Source organism: Spea bombifrons, chromosome 4, assembly GCF_027358695.1.
Source record: "Spea bombifrons isolate aSpeBom1 chromosome 4, aSpeBom1.2.pri, whole genome shotgun sequence".
In the NCBI taxonomy this organism is placed as follows: domain Eukaryota; kingdom Metazoa; phylum Chordata; class Amphibia; order Anura; family Pelobatidae; genus Spea; species Spea bombifrons.
This window is the reverse complement of record NC_071090.1, coordinates 92,453,461-92,472,990: the sequence shown is the minus strand read 5'-3', so window position 1 is coordinate 92,472,990 and position 19,530 is coordinate 92,453,461. Positions and strand designations below refer to the sequence as shown.

The 19,530-nt window shown below is 40.6% G+C and overlaps 1 protein-coding gene across 2 annotated transcripts in view; it reads left to right on the top strand.

Moving 5' to 3' along the window:
* MEGF11 (multiple EGF like domains 11) overlaps window positions 1–19,109 on the top strand; it is a 106,638-nt gene extending 87,529 nt beyond the window's left edge. Inside the window, exons 17-22 of one of the 2 annotated variants that reach the window (XM_053462327.1) lie at window positions 169–297; window positions 987–1,115; window positions 2,080–2,313; window positions 7,503–7,559; window positions 14,461–14,667; window positions 18,351–19,109. In XM_053462327.1, the coding sequence (XP_053318302.1) occupies window positions 169–297; window positions 987–1,115; window positions 2,080–2,313; window positions 7,503–7,559; window positions 14,461–14,667; window positions 18,351–18,523 (929 nt within the window). In that variant the 3' untranslated portion in view covers window positions 18,524–19,109. The remainder of the gene's footprint in view (window positions 1–168; window positions 298–986; window positions 1,116–2,079; window positions 2,314–7,502; window positions 7,560–14,460; window positions 14,668–18,350) is intronic. The other variant, XM_053462328.1, reaches the window with a different exon arrangement.
* The last annotated feature ends 421 nt before the right edge of the window (window positions 19,110–19,530 follow it).

The window sequence follows — 19,530 nt, the reverse complement described above, 5'->3', positions numbered from 1 at the left end:
GGTGCCCGGGGACATGTGAGAGTATAATGGTTAGAACCCAAGTGAATGAGTCCGACGAGGGTCATTGCCACTATCAGATCCTGCGCTGAGTTTCTTTCTTTCATTCGTTTGAGTTTGTACCGTGGCAGTACCGTTAGTGAGTTGTGGTGATCTTGATCTGATTCTCAGGGTGCCCGTCAGCCTTTTATGGAAAGGACTGTGCCAACGTCTGCCAGTGCCACAATGGAGCAGACTGTGACCATATCACCGGGCAGTGCACATGTAGAACCGGATTCACAGGGAAGCACTGTGAGCAAAGTAAGTCCTCTGGCCGGCAGGGAGGTTTGTAGATGAAACCCTTTGCAATCATATATTTGAACCCCTAGAACAATTCTGTAAAGTCAGTGTGGTTGAGCGTTACTTTCCAGTCTGTGTTTCCTCTATATGTGTAACCGGCATTACCGCTACTTTTCAGTATCCACTGGGAGTTAAAGGACTGTGCCAATGGATAATGTCCAGTAGCCCTCCTACGCTGCTCTCTTCTACCCGCATTCAGAGCTTAAAACCTCTTTGATCGCCGGATTTAGAATTTTTGGCAGCTACCTGCATATCCCTGGCTGTTCGTTCAGTGCACCCCTGTCGTCTGTTATTTTATTTTCTCCTAATCGGGTCCTGATAAAAATGTGTATTGTCAGGAAGGTGTGCACACTTTCAAAATAAAATGCATTGTTCTATTTTTTATTCATTTCAAATATACCCCCTCTAAACATAATACCATTGATAACAGCAGGTCGGGCTAATTGTAAAAGTGTTTGTTGGTTCACGTGTTTCTCCTGCGTCCTCCACCCACGCTTAACCCTTTCAGACCCTTCTCAAACAGAGTCCAATGTTTCTATAACAGGAGAGAGCAGAGGTCTAATGAGATGCAAGCCTTGGGATATCGTCTATGTATCTTGTGTGTTCCTACTGCCATGCAATGCGATCTAACATTTATGTCGATCCCTCAGAGTGCCCTCCAGGGACATTCGGATACGGCTGCCGTCAACTTTGCGAGTGTTTGAATAATGCCACCTGTGACCATGTAACCGGGACCTGTTATTGTAACCCTGGATTCAAGGGCATCCGCTGTGACCAGGGTGAGCACTATGGATGTGCAATTCTTCAGCGTTTGAACGTTGGGAGAAAGGAGAGTGACGTGTGAGCTTTAGAGCTTACTGAGTATTTTTAAGCGCACCTATGATGGAAATGTAGCTTTTTGAGTTAGTCAAACTTCTGGAAAATGCATATGCTAAATATTATTTTTACAGCTTGTATCTGTATGCCATCGGCATTCAGATAAACAGCGGGATTCGGAATTAAATGTTTGGCCATGCATTTAAACTAATTGAAACATATTCCACATCACTAAGAATTTGCCTCAAAAATACATTCTTGAAAATATCCTCTAAGGTTGATTAAAGAAATTTATTGACTGCAAGTTAGTTTTTATTAGCCAAGAGGTTTTAGAGGCAAATACAGCTCCAGACCCTCCGGAGTTGACCGCTTTACGTAATAAATCTGAGAAGCATTAATAATAGGCCTTTCCTTTTATCTACAGCAAACACATTCCTCAGAGATGTACAATTTGGTGATAAAATAACATTTTTACATTTTACTTACATCCAATTATAGACTCACAGAAATCGTAGCACTACATGCGCAATAATGAAAATAAGGCACAGAAGTGCATATGGTAGGACCTGCAGAAATGGTAACAAAACTAGATAACTACCATATCTGCCAGGAGACTGGGATAATGGCGGCCGATCTGTGGGCATCCAGTCTTTTTGATCTCTCAGTAGGGTTAGTGATGTGAACGTTACCCACTTGCTGAGATCCTTTAGAAAAGTTCACAGTGGACTAAAATGGTCTGATTTATACCATAAGATATTGTCTTTGGGAGGACCCTTTGCTCTGAAAAGAACCTCTTCTGCAGAAACAGTCCAGCTTCAACTTTAACCATGTTTCCAAGTTGTCTGTAACCAGTGTTGCTTATTTGACCTGTAATGGCAGATGAAATATTTGTGTGATTTTTTTCCTCTCATGTTCCACTTTTATTAGCCGCTCTCATGATGGAGGAATTAAACCCTTACACTAAAATCAGCCCGGCACACGGCTCTGAGAGACACTCAGCTGGAGCAATCATTGGTGTCATAATATTACTACTGATCATCATGACTCTGCTTGGACTCTTCCTTTGGTACCGTCAGAGGCAGAAGGACAAAGACCATGACATGCCCAACGTGTCCTACACACCAGCCATGCGCATGACCAGCACGGATTATTCACTCTCAGGTACAGTACGTGCCACTGGAAATTATTCCTCACAAAATAAATAAATGTTATAGGTAAATGGATTCAACATTGTATTTACTGTCATCTGTGTACATTTTGTTTGAGGATACTCATACACAGTATGTGTAATGTATATGTATATGCACAGATATAATTTGGGGATCTAGAACAATAGATTGACACAAATGTATCCGCAGTGATGTAATTTTTTAATTCCAGTTGTTGTATTGTGTATTGGTTTAGTTTGTTGTGAGTTTAATCACACAAGTATTCTCTTTTGGCCTCCTTACCTATAGTTACGTGGGCTCACTTAGACACAGCTTTACTGCACAGCATAGAGTTGGAATATACAAGCCTGAAGTTTCAACCTACTGACAGCTGTTTGATCTTATCCTAACATAAAAGATACATAGCATATATAAAATCTATAGGCATATATAAACGCGCTTTGATACAAGACAAGATAGGATGCCCAGAGCGAGAGATTATTGAAGCATCCAATCGGGGTCGAAAAAGCAAAAATAGGAAGCCAATGAATGTTGGCAAAACAAAGCACCCTTCCTTTTGAACCCCTGGTGGGAGGTTTTAACCCCTTCAGGACCGGGATTTTGATACTAACGTGTCGCTAAAGGACCGGAGCCGTTTTTGTGTTTTTGCCATGTCTTTCTTCAACTGTAATTTCTCTCTTATCAATTGGTGCACCCACACAAATCATATATTGTTTTTTTTAGGACAAGTAGGGCTTTCATTTGAAACCATATTAAGCTGGGTAGTACATTGTTTTGTTTGAAATAAACTGGAAAAAGTGGTGAAAAAAACGCATTTTTTTACAGTTTTGTATACATATAAATTGTACACACATTGAACCAATGGGAAAAAATTATCCCAAATATATTCATTAAGTTGTCCTGATTTGGAAACCACCCAACATGGCCAGGATTTTCATCTATTTTGACCAGTATAGGGCAAATATTGCTAGGCATGCATCGTGTTTTTGAAATGTAATTTTTTGCAAATTTGGCATGGTAGTCTAATAACTGCAATAGTTGTCACAGATACTGATTATCCCCCCAAAATTATATGTTTATGAAAAGTAGATAAGTCAAGGTGTACAACTAGGGTCATTTTGACACTTTTCAAACAGGGATTTTATCGCCAGTTGCTGCCAAATTTTGAGGTATTTTTATATTTTTTTGGTTATTTTTGCATATGTTGCAATGTTGCTTTAGATTTTATATTATATTTTGTATAGAATATGTGCAACTGCAGAAAAAAACACCAAATTGTGTTCACCAACATCCCCCGGTTCCAACAAGGCCTCACATGCATGGTTCATGCATTTTTTGAGGAAGCTATGAGGGCAAAACTGGAACATGCGCATTTTCGTTTTCATATTTGGAATTTTCAGAAATTGGTTTCCTGGGCCCATATCCCATTTGGGACATTTTGGAAGCCCCCCGCTGTAAATTACCCCATAAAAGTATATATTTATGAACAGTAGACAAGTCAAGGTGTTCAACTAGGGTAGTTTTGACAGTTTTCAGCTAGCCATTTCTTCACTGATGTCTGCCAAACTTCACAGGGAAATTATTTTATTGCGTTTTTAACGCATACATTTCAATGTTGCACTGAATTTCTTGCACACCATAAGTGCAACAGTGGAAGAAAACACCACATTTTGTTCACCAAGATCCCCTGATTCCAACAAGACCTCACATGCATGGTTCATGCATTTTTTGAGGAAGCTATGAGGGCAAAACTGGAACATGTGCATTTACATTTTTTTAAATATTTTTTTTATCAGATTACTTGTAAGTGACAGGTTTAGGCCGCTGACATCAATCAGGGAGACCGATCAATAATCAGCGACTTAAAATGTCACCGACAAGTGATCAGGTAATAATTATGATTATTTCATTTATTAATAATTTGTGTTTTTTCATAATTACCCTAGATGACCCCTCTCTCTTTGTAGAGCAGGGTCATCCGTGGGCTGCCATAATGATCCGATCACTCCTATTGGCCAGGAGCGATCTGATCAGCCCAGCCCAGCCCAGCATTTGACCTGGAAGCACCCTGGACTTTCAGGTCAGTGCTGTTATTTTTTTTTTTTATTATTATTATTTTATTAATTTTTTTAAATTAATTTTTTAAATTTTTTTTATTATTATTATTATTTTTTTTACATTTTTTTTAACTCTTTCAATGCTGATGCTCCATTGAAGCACAGCATTGACTGATATTTAGTCCCCACAAGCTTGTGGGGACTAATATTAACCCCTGCAATGCTGCGATGGGGGTCATACACAATCGCAGCATTGAAGGGGTTAATTGAGGAAGAGGGGGGGTAGGGGTTAACTGAGGAAGGGTGGGGGGGGTCTGGTCTCCACACTCATGTGGAGACCAAAGAACCCTGTCTCCCTGTCCCTGAAGCTGCCTCTGGCAGCTGGGACACAATCTCCAATAGACATTCAATGCCGCGATCGTGGTATTGAAGGGGTTAACGCTGCACTGACGCTCTCATGGAGCGATCAGGCAGCAGGGGGGTGTTGGATCAGGTCCCCACACTTGTGTGGGGACCCATTCAACACCCCCCCCCTTCCCTGAAGCTGCCTGTGGCAGCTGAAACCGCGATTGCAGATCTTTCTGCAATCGCTGTTTCTGCCTACAAAATCACTCCGTGGGAGTGATCGTAGGCTTGGGGGCGTGTTTAGACAGGCTGTGCTGTCTGCCCAGGAGTCCTGGGCAGACAGCAGCAGCAGCGCCCCCCGCGATCACCGCGATTGTGGTGATGTGGGGGCGTTTTTTGGAGGAGACGTACCTGGTACGTCCCGGTCTACCGGTGACTGTTAACCAGGAAGTACCAGGTACGTCCCGGTACGGAAGGGGTTAAAATGCTTCTGGTGCATATTAAAGGGACAGCGAAATGTCCCCGGCACCCCCTCTACAGGAAGTACCTTCATATGCATTCTTCCAAAACAAAAGAAAAAAACCCTCTTACGTGACACAGAAGCTGCACTCCTGCTGCAGGGACAGCCCCCCTCATCCGTGGTCCAACATTTGGTGCCACTGGTTGTAATGCTTGCCCTGCATGCGCACAGGGGTGTAAACAAGTGCCCACGTGACACATTTGCCTAGCCAGCGCTGGAGTATATAATGTTCAGGGATATAGCTGAGGGGCGGGTGGTGCAAATGCATATGGAGAGATTTGATGCCATGTCCCAGTGCGCAGCATGGTGGACGGCAGCCAAGCAGGTGAGCGCAGCCGGTTTGTTGGCCTCGGTAAGCCCTATAGCTGTGCCCAGCCGGATAAGTCTCTGCACACACACTAAGACTCAAGGTATGTCACTGTTGGCTCCTTACCCGTGGTTATATGGGCTCCTAAACTTTCATGTGTCTGCTGTTTGAGGTGCTGCGGTAAAGCATAGTATGGGGTTCTACCTACATGCGGTTTTCAGTATTTCCAGATCTCATCAGTATGGGATAGGAACGATTTTGGCTTATCCACGTGAACATTGAACAGTGTATAGCCAACAATTATGTATTATGGGCAGACGCACAAAACTGACAATGGGTGCTATGAATGTAGTAGACTATTTCATGTCACTAGAGGGCGCTCTTGAGCACAGAACCGTTTCCTCAGCCACCGCAGCGCCTCTTTATTCACTGTGAATATTAAAAGCAAGAAAATCTAGTCTTGCTGATTAATTCACCTAGGGGATGCCCAAATAATATGGATTACAATAAGTAGTATGAGGCGGTGCTATGACAGCATGAAGTTTTATCTCACACTGTGTTAATTAATCTATGTGTTGAAATAATTAAAAATGCAGGTTTACACATAATAAATTACCGGTATATCCATGTGCTAAAATAATTTTTAAAAGGCACATTTACACGCACAAATTAATCTGTGCTTTTAGCATAATTAAGAACCACGTTTACACATAATAAATAATAAACTCGCAACCTATTCACAAACCTGGCATTTTACCTTCCACGTCTTTAAAACATCTCCTCTTGACTGAGTGAAATTTATATCAAGTTTGGATGTAAACTAACTAGTAATTGTAAGGGGAAAATAAGCACCCTATGCATATGAGGTATATTATTGGTGAATAATTAATTTGCATATGGTGCCTCATGATGATGTCACAAAATTTGGCTATATTTGGCAAGGCGCGGTGGTCTGCAAACATTCTGATCGGAATACATTCGAAAAGGTGGTCTCTGCCCCATAGAGCTTACAGTGTAAGTATGACTGTCCTAGACATAACAAAACTTCCTAGCACATTACACAAAATCGATCATATTTGTTATTTAATTCCTCGAAAAATGTAAACACAGAAGCACAGTGTTTCCTTTTGCTACAGACAACATCTCAACCTCTCAGTACCCTCTCTTTGTGATACATGTCTGCCAGCTAAGACTAAGCACTCCCCCATTAAAATAAATCGGGTATATAACTCATAAATTATTCAAAACCAAAAAATGATATTGTATTTCTAATAATATTTGTAATTATTTTCAATTAAAGAGTTACACTCAACATAGTCAATGAACCCTTTTATATTGTGAATTAAATTAAATAGTATAGTACTATAGATATGGTATTTCCAGGAAGCTATTTTGTATGTTTACCAAAGCTATTAGTGCTTTAAAGTTAACTTTGTTAACAAGGTATTAAAACTTATTTTCCCAACCTGATTCCACCATCAAGGTTGTAACTGAGCAAGATACAAGAGATAGTACAATTTATGTTCCCTGTTACAGGATTCTGCGTGCGATGTTCATCTCTCCGAACGAAGGAAATAGTTCATTAATTTCATCTTGTTTATAACACGCTGTGTTTCCCAGGGCTAGAGTTATACTCCAAGCATCTCTATGTTTAAAGGCCACCTAGCACCCTATATTTTCAAAACACTTACTACTAATAATGGCGCATGCCCAGCGTAATAAATAAAAAAAACAGTTTTTTTCATACCAGCAATTCCTTAATGTCTGAAATATTTACATTTTTTAATATCCTTTTCTATATTTTTTTCTATTTAACAAACTGTACAGGCTAGGGCCTGATACAAATAATATGAATTTTCAGTTATACCCCTGTGATGTTTACACCGTATCATTCTGGCTCTGAGGGCTTCATGCCTCCGTACTGACTGCCACTTCTTACTGTCTAAATATAGGTGCCTGTGGAAACGACAGACGGCAGAACACGTACATTATGGAAAACGGCTTCAAAGGTAGGGGAGCTATGAGAACACAAAGTAGAACGGCATCGGCTTTACCCCAAGCCAGCAGTGTTTGGAATTTAATTTACTGGGAACCATTAACATGTTATATGGCTAAATGCTTTCACAATTTCAGAATGATAGTATTTACGATATGATATGTAGTATCTATTCTGAGAACTATAAAATTGGCTAGATGACCAAATGTCTTACTCTACACATTACCCTGTGCAACTCTGCCCCACTAATGTGCAGCTCTGTGCGACTCTGCCCCACTAATGTGCAGCTCTGTGCAACTCTCCCCCATTACTGCCCTCCTATAATTCAGACTAGAAGAGTTAATATATTACCTGCATATGATTCATATTCTCTCTCCCTACCATACAAAATATTATTATTTACTTCTACAGAAAAAGCTGCTTAACCCCTTCCGTACCGGGACGTACCTGGTACTTCCTGGTTAACAGTCACCGGTAGACCGGGACGTACCAGGTACGTCTCCTCCAAAAAACGCCCCCACATCACCACAATCGCGGTGATCGCGGGGGCGCTGCTGCTGCCGTCTGCCCAGGAGTCCTGGGCAGACAGCACAGCCTGTCTAAGCCCTCCCCCAAGCCTACGATCACTCCCACGGAGTGATTCTCTAGGCAGAAACAGCGATTGCAGAAAAATCTGCAATCGCTGTTTCAGCTGCCACAGGCAGCTTCAGGGAAGGGGTGGGGGTGTTGAATGGGTCCCCACACAAGTGTGGGGGCCTGATCCAACACCCCCCTGCTGCCTGATCGCTCCATGAGAGCATCAGTGCAGCGTTAACCCCTTCAATGCCGCGATCGCTGCATTCAATGCCGCGATCGCGGCATTGAAGGGGTTAATTCCCGTTTTTTAGGGGGTTCTGCTACTGGTGGTCTGCCTGGAAGCCCAGGCAGACCTCCAGCAGCAAAAACGAACCCCCAGAAGTCCTCTGATCAGCCCTGTAGGGCTGATCAGAGAGACTCCTCTCCCACAATCTCCAGTCCACTGGAGATTGTGTCCCAGCTGCCAGAGGCAGCTTCAGGGACAGGGAGACAGGGCTCTTTGGTCTCCACATTAGTGTGGAGACCAGCCCCCCCACCCCCACCCCCCATAGTTAACCCCTACCCCCCCCCTTCCTCAATTAACCCCTTCAATGCTGCGATTGTTTATGACCCCCATCGCAGCATTGCAGGGGTTAATATTAGTCCCCACAAGCTTGTGGGGACTAAATATCAATCAATGCTGTGCTTCAATGGAGCATCAGCATTGAAAGAGTTAAAAAAAAAAAAAAATTAAAAAATAATTTTTTTTAAAAAAATACTAATAAAATAATAAATAAAAAAAATAATAAAAAAATAATAAAAATAATAATAAAAAAAATACCAGCACTGACCTGAAAGTCCAGGGTGCTTCCAGGTCAAATGCTGGGCTGATCAGATCGCTCCTGGCCAATAGGAGTGATCGGATCATTATGGCAGCCCACGGATGACCCTGCTCTACAAAGAGAGAGGGGTCATCTAGGGTAATTATGAAAAAACACAAATTATTAATAAATGAAATAATCATAATTATTACCTGATCACTTGTCGGTGACATTTTAAGTCGCTGATTATTGATCGGTCTCCCTGATTGATGTCAGCGGCCTAAACCTGTCACTTACAAGCAATCTGATAAAAAAAATATTTAAAAAAATGTAAATGCACATGTTCAAGTTTTGCCCTCATAGCTTCCTCAAAAAATGCATGAACCATGCATGTGAGGTCTTGTTGGAATCAGGGGATCTTGGTGAACAAAATGTGGTGTTTTCTTCCACTGTTGCACTTATGGTGTGCAAGAAATTCAGTGCAACATTGAAATGTATGCGTTAAAAACGCAATAAAATAATTTCCCTGTGAAGTTTGGCAGAAACGAGTGAAGAAATGGCTAGCTGAAAACTGTCAAAACTACCCTAGTTGAACACCTTGACTTGTCTACTGTTCATAAATATATACTTTTATGGGGTAATTTACAGCGGGGGGCTTCCAAAATGTCCCAAATGGGATATGGGCCCAGGAAACCAATTTCTGAAAATTCCAAATGTGAAAACGAAAATGCGCATGTTCCAGTTTTGCCCTCATAGCTTCCTCAAAAAATGCATGAACCATGCATGTGAGGCCTTGTTGGAACCGGGGGATGTTGGTGAACACAATTTGGTGTTTTTTTCTGCAGTTGCACAAATTCTATACAAAATATAATATAAAATCTAAAGCAACATTGCAACATATGCAAAAAAACCCAAAAAAATATAAAAATACCTCAAAATTTGGCAGCAACTGGCGATAAAATCCCTGTTTGAAAAGTGTCAAAATGACCCTAGTTGTACACCTTGACTTATCTACTTTTCATAAACATATAATTTTGGGGGGATAATCAGTATCTGTGACAACTATTGCAGTTATTAGACTACCATGCCAAATTTGCAAAAAATTACATTTCAAAAACACGATGCATGCCTAGCAATATTTGCCCTATACTGGTCAAAATAGATGAAAATCCTGGCCATGTTGGGTGGTTTCCAAATCAGGACAACTCAATGAATATATTTGGGATAATTTTTTCCCATTGGTTCAATGTGTGTACAATTTGTATGTATACAAAACTGTAAAAAAATGCGTTTTTTTCATTTTTTCACCACTTTTTCCAGTTTATTTCAAACAAAACAATGTACTACCCAGCTTAATATGGTTTCAAATGAAAGCCCTACTTGTCCTAAAAAAAACAATATATGATTTGTGTGGGTGCACCAATTAATAAGAGAGAAATTACAGTTGAAGAAAGACATGGCAAAAACACAAAAACGGCTCCGGTCCTTTAGCGACACGTTAGTATCAAAATCCCGGTCCTGAAGGGGTTAATGTTATCTAGCCCTTTCTATTGTCCTGTTTTATAACTTTATACTTTATCGGTATATCTTTGATACAGCAGGTGTATTATTATATAATGACGGGATGTTGAGCAGTATTCAGACCCCTTACCAATTCTCTCATGTTACTGAATTACACATGGTACATTGCAAATCCATCCTGTATGATACTTTATCTAAAAACACTGGAACTTCATATTCACTTTTATTGTGGTAACATTTTATTTATGAACATACAAAAAATGTTGTTGCAAAATATTCAAGCCATAAACATTTGGTTAGAGACAACATTTCAATGCAACAGCTTTGGGTACCATCTTTGGAAAAAGACACTATGCAGGCAGAATCACAGCATCTCCGGATACAAAGTGTCCATAATGACAGCACATGTCTGCCGAGTGCAGCAATAGCGGTATCTCCACCCGCTACAATGAAACTCAATGAATGAGCTGATACTCGCGCACCTCGTAGGAGAGCGATAATTTCCAAACATAATCCAAGGTAAAATCATAAGCTTTATTCTAGTATAATTAAAGCACTACGGCATGAGAAGAACGCAGTCTCACGCGTTTCACTTTATAAGGCTTCATTATACACAACGACAAAGAAAACACCTTAATTTATAACGGCCTGATCACCTGAGAAGTGGGCAAAACATCCAGCTCTTTCTCATGTGTGCCATCAACATATTAATAAATGAATGATTAACCCTTAATTACCTGAACATTGTAAACAATAAATATCAGTATAAAAGGATAGCAGCTATACACAATCATAATGACATTTATTCCAATTCAGTAAATAATTAGTCCTAATTACTAATTATAAAACTGCATTAACTTCATGGGTTATATCAAGCCCAGTTAATTTAATGTCACATGAATAAATTAATGGTAGCCCAAATAATTCATGAATAAATAGAATGACTAAATGTAATGATGCTGGGATTCCACAAACTACTCAACATAACAATTTAATCCCCACTCTCTGTTAATACCTGTTGGCAGTGGCGTAACTACGGAGGTCACAACCGCATGCCACAGAGCTCTCCTCATGCCGGTTCATAATTGTTCAGAAAAGGCCCTTCCGTTCCGGACCACGCCAGTCCAGGTGAGAAGGGCCCTTTCTAAACTATTTTGAACTATCATGGGGAGACAGGAAAATAGCAGGGTCACGTTATGTCACGTGACGCTGCGGTGAAACCAAGGCTGCCTGCACACTGTGCAAGCAGACGGACAGAAAGCTGCAGGAGAGGCAAGGAGGCGTGGGCAGTAGGGAAGGCGGTAGTGTTTCAGCTGGCTATAGAACTACAGCTCCCATAATGCACCAGTGATTATCATTCAGTCATAGACTAGTTGAGCATCATAGGAGTTGTAGCTCCACAACAGAAGGAGTACTGTCTAGTGGCTGCCCCTGTTTTAAACAATCTCATCAAATGACGTCTGCTCATCTCACCAAACCTCACATTGTCCACAGTTTGCTGAGTTGATGACACTTACTTTCTAGGCATCACTCCATGATTCATGTAGGGAAAGCTGGGTGTAAGTAGACTAGTGCGAATGAATCTGTGCGGACAGAAAAGGGAAAAGACTAATCTCGTTACACATGATTTCAGTATAGGATTCCCCAAACCAATGAGCGCCAGAAAGGTGAACAGTGAAATTATCCCTTTGCCATTCAAATGGTTAAACAAAACATGATCTCTGTTTTCCGATTTTGACCTCTTGTTCTAAGATTTCTCCTTCTTGGAAATATACGTACCTCTTAAAGTCTTCTTTATAAAAGCATTAATAAAGTTTTATATTCAAAGTATTTCTATGTATTGGAATTTAGCATTAATGCACCTATTCGCATTAAGAGGGACGAGAGGTAGTGGCTAATATAACAGAGGGAAAAAGCATGGAAGCCATAGCAATCATGTGATATCATTCCAGAGGGAGAAGCAGGGACAATTTACTGGATTAGGCAATCGCTCATTAAGGAAAACCAGTATTAGTGAATAAGTTCATCAATACCAGGATCCTTAGTAATGAGCATTCCTGGAAACTCCCAGGGTTTCTCCCAGAGACTCCAGGAGAAGAGCCAGTTCTCCTGGTCGACAACCGAATCCTCCGGGTTGCGGGAGCTGGGTCCTGACACGCCCCACTCCCCGCCCATTTCCCCCTTATATGGCGTGTCCCATGATGTCAGGGGAATGCCCAAGATGTCAATGGGAACACTCACTGGCATCAGCGGGTAGTCCTGGCCGCATCCTGCAAGGGTAGGATCTGGGTAGTCGGAGCCCAAAAGTTCCCAGGTAATGAGTTAGATGATTGAGGACTAGAAATATACAATGTGACAGCAGATACGATTTCTCCTCCTCTGAAATACCTTTGAAACTTCCCTCCTATACTTTGTAAAAATGTTTGTTTAAATGTTTTAGACTCCCATGCTCAGCTTATTTACACATCTGCCCATTGCACACATTAAAGGCAGAGCTTGCAAACAAAAGAGCTCTTTATCTACTCATCAATGAAACGGTGCTTCCCCATTTTATTGTTTAAGCTTTTATTGTGACTATGAAAAACTTTTAACTTCCTCATCCTGACTCCGAGTGGGTGCTTTCTGTTGGTTACCAGAGAATTAAAGATAACGTCCCGTGGAAAAAATATTATTCGGCTTGAGCATTAAACCCATCGCTGTATATAGTAGTGTAGGTTAAAGTTGACAAAAAATTTGCTCCAATAAACTTCCTTTATCTGCAGACCTGGAGGCTGCCATTGTTGCCAGTGATGGGATATTTTGGGTGACTTTTGGGTTCTTTATGGCAGTACTAATGAGGTCCGCTCCTCCGTAAACCATCATTGGTCAACAGTGTCTGGCAGGCTGATGGTAGATGTTTGATAGATTAGGCTAAAACAACTAGAATGCATACAGATGGCATTCGAAATTATATTATGCAAAAGCTAGAAATGTTTTAAAAAAGAAAACAGCATATTTTTAAAAACTTTTTTTTATTTATTTATTACTTGATCTGATGCTGGTAATAAAAATGGTGGGAGTTCCTCATTTAAGCTCTAAATTAACCAGGTTGTTCATATGTAGGTGATCTACAGTAGATCTTCCCAAAGGTAGATCTCTAGCTGTTTAAATAACCCTCAGCCAGAAATATACTTTCAAGCAGTCCTGCAGTAGATTACATCCCCGTGAAATCATACCATTTAGAAGTCATTGGAACTGCTTCATACATAACGTTATGTGGAATTGAAAAGGTTCTTATTTTGTGGACATCTGTCAAAGGTTTATGGCAGTTGTAGTCCATCAGCCAGAGGCCAATATCTGACGTTCTCTAAGCAACTGGACCTTGTAACTCAGGTCATTTTGGGATTAGTGTTTCTGTTTTCTAGATAGGAATTTGGATAAATGCTACAAGGTAAGGCGGTAAGGCGGTAAGGCAACAGGTCCACCAGTTGCGGTACTCACATCGCTTGGTTGTACAAACCTTGTTCCTATTTACTAACGCTGGAATCTCTGAACCTTTCTTCATTCGTTCAAATCCTGGCTTGTTCTCTACATTTTCCTGCTCCTCTTCCATCTTGCACACATTGCTTTGAGGCTAATTCATGCGCTGCCAGTTGCTCTGTCATAAACTGCCATTCATTGACGGGTATCTCAGAGGAGACGCACAGAAGTTTACCAACTTCTTAGCACCAGTTCCTGCTTTAGCGCCTACTATTCTACCTACAGTGACCTCCATCACTGAGTGCGCTGATCTTCCCCCCTTCTTATTCAGTCTCATTTTCTCTGTACAGACAGTATTCCTTGTCTGTAAAACCCCTGCTGCTTCTCTGTTTCACACACAAGTCAGTTCTCTATTGCGATCCCCGCATTAGTGAAAGGGTTCTAGATTCCTAGCCTACTCCTCTTCCTCAGCCTCCCCTTTCTGCCTCCCCCCTCGCTGCCTCCTGAGCCCTAGCCTGCCCCCCAATTTCTTTGACTTGTGTTTGTTGCTTCTTGCAGATTGTGTGAAAGAGTCAGGGTGCGGCTCCAGCACCTGCTCACTAAGCAGCACTGAGAACCCTTATGCAACCATTACAGACCCCCCTGTGCAGCCCACCAAACACTCAGAGAACAGCTACGTGGAAATGACATCTCCTGTCCACACAGACGCCCCATACTCAGATATACCACCCTCATCCAAAGCTAACAAAAATATATATGACGTGGGTAAGTGCCAGAAACCATGCCAGCCGTGCACGTGCATATACATGTATACATATACATGTAGGGGACCCTCTACACACGGATAGAACACCTTAAGAGGAAATGTGTTTTACCTTCCCGGTTTATATTCTCATCTGCCTTTCTAAATTGCCCCTGCCCCCTTAAAGTTTGGTAACAATGCGTGTGTGTATTTAATATGTATACATGCACACTATGTCTATCTATGTAAATGTATCTTTATATGTTGTGTGTGTAATTGAACCATAATATGGATGAAGACACACTTACAACAAATATACACCTGGCCGTGACTTATTTTTACTTCATTTATAGTTATGGAGCTCCTACTTTTCAATATCACTGTTTGACTACATTTTGCTCACCTGCTGTGGCATTCATTGGCTTTTTGATCATTTTATTGTGCATTTGGCAATTAGAAACAAGCCTGACATGGAGGTAGGTGGACCTGATGTCATTCGGCTAAGAGGGAATCTCACTAATCTCTCTTTAATAATTCCCAGTATTATATTACTGCTACCGTAGGGCAGATTGAGGCTTTAAATTACTTGGTAAAACAAACTTGGACGATACAGCGACTACCAAATTCTGCTAAAACTGTTTATTGACTGAAGAACCCTGCAGCTGCCTGTAGACTCAACACTGAACTTGGCATGGACTGAGCTGCTTAGGGATCCTGATGAGTTCTATTGAGTTGTAATTCTAGTCATATAGGGAGTAAATGAAAAGAACATAGCATGGAGAGAATGCTCCCATGTTTATTTCTGCCACCGGACTGTTGGTTATAGGTTGGTTGTGATGAAGACCAAATGAGATATGATAAAGTAGAACTCAAAAAGTAGCAAGTAGTCTGATGGACATTTGTCTATTGTCTTGTGTGAGTAGACCTAGTTATATGATTTGAAATTCTGCATATCTGATCAGATCCATGATCTAAAATTCCTAAAGTATCTAGGTCCTCTAACTTATCTTGTTCTCCCAGCTTCCCAAACCCAAAATGCTCCTAGGGGCACTATCACATAATCAATTGGCTGCTTGGGATCCCATTAGAGGACTGAGATTTGAGACCAATGTGACACGGTTTATAATATTAATGTACTATAATAAGCTTTTCACAGCCTGTGTATAACCAAATCCATGTGACAGGCCCATTGTGTCAGTAGCTATCTGTAACATAGAGCTATATTATTATTATTATTTATTTGTTTTATATAGCCCCATCATCTTCCATAGCACTGTACAATGGGTATACAGGACATAAGAAGTAGTTAATCACATAACAATTTGACTTACAGAACAACAGACGAGGAGGGCCCTGCTCAAACAAGTTTTTCATCTAGAGATTTGAAGTTATAGTTGTTCATTTACTGAAATATCTTTTAAATTAACCTGCTGTGGACTTGCTAGCTATATTTTAGACACCAAGTTAAGGTATCTCCTTACTAGGTTTTTCACGCCTTGCATAACAATTCACAAAGTTGGACATGTTTAAGCTTCTCCATATTTTCATTAAAGGAAGTTTCAATACAGAAGCTTGTAAATCTTGAAATATAATCTACTCCCTGAATGGCTGTAATAGTTTGTAATAGTTTGATGAAGGAATCCTGCTGCCGGTCATCTTCTGTTATTTTGTGGGCTTTCATTTCTGTCTCTAAATGCCTTTCTCGGATGTTATATAGTTTACTGAATAACCATTTGAGAATAATTCCTATTAGAGGTCATATAACATATCCCTCTTAGATTTTTATTTATTTGTTAATTTTGCCTTAGAAGAAACTCTGCCTGGGTTTGTTCTTCATAATATGTCTACAATGCAGTAACACACAATAGTTTCTTATTATATTATATAGAATCTACAAATGTAGGTAGAACAAAATCTGACTTTAATGCATATTTATTGGAGTTCCAATATTGCACAGTTGTGTTGTGTTTTGATCCATAACATTTGTATGTAATATATTATATATAATAGAGTTATTTATTGGATATATAAATCCCATTTTTAAGTTATGGGAACAATGTGGCTGCCTTCCGAATCTCTTCATTTTTTTCTCTCTCAGTTGTGGGTGCTTGCTGTAAAAATGGCGTGTGTGCTAATTCTAATAAAAACAGAAAAAATGACATCAGACCGTGCTCATCCAACCTCTGGATTCCTGTGTCCAGATCTAATATTGTAGTTTAAAAGTAGTAGTAGTTAATAATCAAGAGCACTAAATCAATTCTTTATTGATCCATCCTTCGATAAGGATAAGATAAGAGGCAGATGTCCACCATAATGGGAGAGAGAACCCCCAGACAGGGAGGTGAAACGTCAGATGTATTTCATGCTTAGGAGCGCTTAATCATTGGTGCCATAAAAGTAGTGGTTAGTCTGGAAATGGAGTGATTGGTGGTATATCCAATCCAGTATTGGCTTCCTCATTGGAAAATTTCATTTTTTATGGAAAAAAGAAACTGCTACTCCAATTACTTTGCACCTAGGCCTTCTGTTCTTAGGCCAATCCTGACGTCCTAAAAGACTCCAACCACGCTCAGCCAGCCCATAGCGATTGGAGCACCACAATGTCTGCCCTTTTTGGAATTCTTTTTGAGAGTTTGTACTTTGCCTCGTCTCAGTTCAAACATTTCAATGTAACGTTGCTTGATTAATATCTACTGAGAAATCTAGTTATCTCATACTTTATAGCTCTAGCTGTTAGTTACAATAATTAGATTTTGTATTAATCTGAAGCAAAACTGTACCATTTCCAGCCAACATTCACAAAGGCAAGTATTTAATATGAAACGTCTACTTTTGGGGAAGGAATGTTGCGGACTCATTTTTCGATCACTCTCATTCTACTGAATGCAGGCTTCCTTAATTCAGGATGCATTATAATAGGGGGAAGCTTATATTCAGTAGAATAAATGTCCCATCCCTGACTAGTTTGGGAAAGTTCTGTTTGAATGCCACAATTTTATGGTTGATCGTTGATCGTTATAGGTGTTTTTTCCCCCAAGAATGTTTCATACTGAACCTATGATATTATTTTAGTTATCGGTCTATATTATCATTGATTAATATAGGAGAGTTGTTACGTTACTTCCGGGTTTGTGTTTTAATAGAACAGCATATTCGTGCTGTAAAAGCAATCAGCATTTTGTGGAGGAAGTAGAACATTGTTTATTGTAATCCTATCCCTCGTACCTTCACCCTCCTTTTCCTTCCAGGCTTCCGCTCATTTTCCGCATTATCACTGGGTTTTTTTTCTTCATTACCAAGTAAAAGCACTCACCCATGACACATCGCAGACGCCGCTAATCCTACAGCCAGTTATAAGACTTTATGTTAATTCTGGACGCTAGCACCTTGAGCTGTATCAAAGTACAGGTGCTGTTTCTGGTGAGGTATAAGGCTGACTCATTATTGATTATTCAGCTGAGTAGACGCTACCAGGGTCAGAGAACCTACAGCCTCAGCAGATTTATCCCGCTTCCTTGTGGAGTCACACAAAGCAAACCAGGAGGAGGGATGGGCTGGATCTACTGTATATAGATATATATATATATATATATATATATAGATAGATATTATATAGTGAAATAGATAGGGAGAATGAATGGATGTACTATTATGGTTTTATAAGAAGACTATTAAGCTTGACTCTTCCCTCTTGTCTGATCCACAGAACCAACGCTAAGCCTGCTACAGGATGCCCAGCACCAGATCCCCAACTATATGCAGAACCCATATGATTTGCCACGGAACAGCCACATACCCTGCCATTATGACCTTCTGCCTGTCCGACTCAGTCCCTCACATGGGACTTTCTGGGAAAAGCAGATGGACAAGCAGTCATAGGAAAGCAAAGAATTACGAGCAAGAACTCTTTCATTCTGCAATATGCCCATGGAGGGGAGCTGGCACCACCAGATGCATGCATGACGTCATTAGGAGACTTCTTTTTATACCAATAGGCTGTATCTATAGGACTTGTGACTGTCTACGTGTATACATGTAAACCAGCTCCCAATGATCACTCATGACAACATGGTGTACCGGGCAGTAGTATCCTGGTGTATCACATCAAGCGTTGTTATACACATACACTCGGTCTCAGATACTATATGTAAATAGCTGTATATAGTGCTGTCTATGAGTAGCTGTATATAAGTTCAACTCCTTGGGCCCCAGTCCACTTTGTTTATGAGAATAAGATGTGAAAAATGGTCAGCTGTATCGAAATAGTCATGGTGTCAGTTTAAGCAAAACCGATCAATATATTCCATGATCTCTGAGCACTCCATAGTCTCACGGCAGGAATTATTCAACCTAAATATTGCAGCTCTACCTATTAGAGCCATGTTCTTAAGTGTTTGCAGTTCAGACGTTCACATGATGATGGTCACTCAACTAAATATCCCCAAAATAAACGTTGCCAAGTATATCAACTATTTCAGCTGTTTGGGGGTGATGCATGATACAAAGAAAGTACTCCTGTCCTAATGCATTGTGCAGGAACACAAACCTAGAGCAGGTGTACCCAGTACTCAAGGGCCACAAGGAGGCCACAACTGAGACACCTATACTCAGGCAGGGATACAAAAATATTGTGTACACAACTGGGGTTATGCACTCATGCCCTAGCGGTAACTCTGGGAAATTCAGACCTTTAGCCTGGGTGAGACTACATCTCCAGCTAGACCACAGAGCTAACACACAGCTTTACGGAGAAAATGTACCTGGAACTAGATAGGGTTTCTAAATACAGTATGCCCCCCCATAAAACTGATGCAGATAAGGTCCCTTGTCACTTGTGGTCTTGGCAGCTTTATAAAGAGGAGTTGGGTCTCCTCATTATCCTGTTT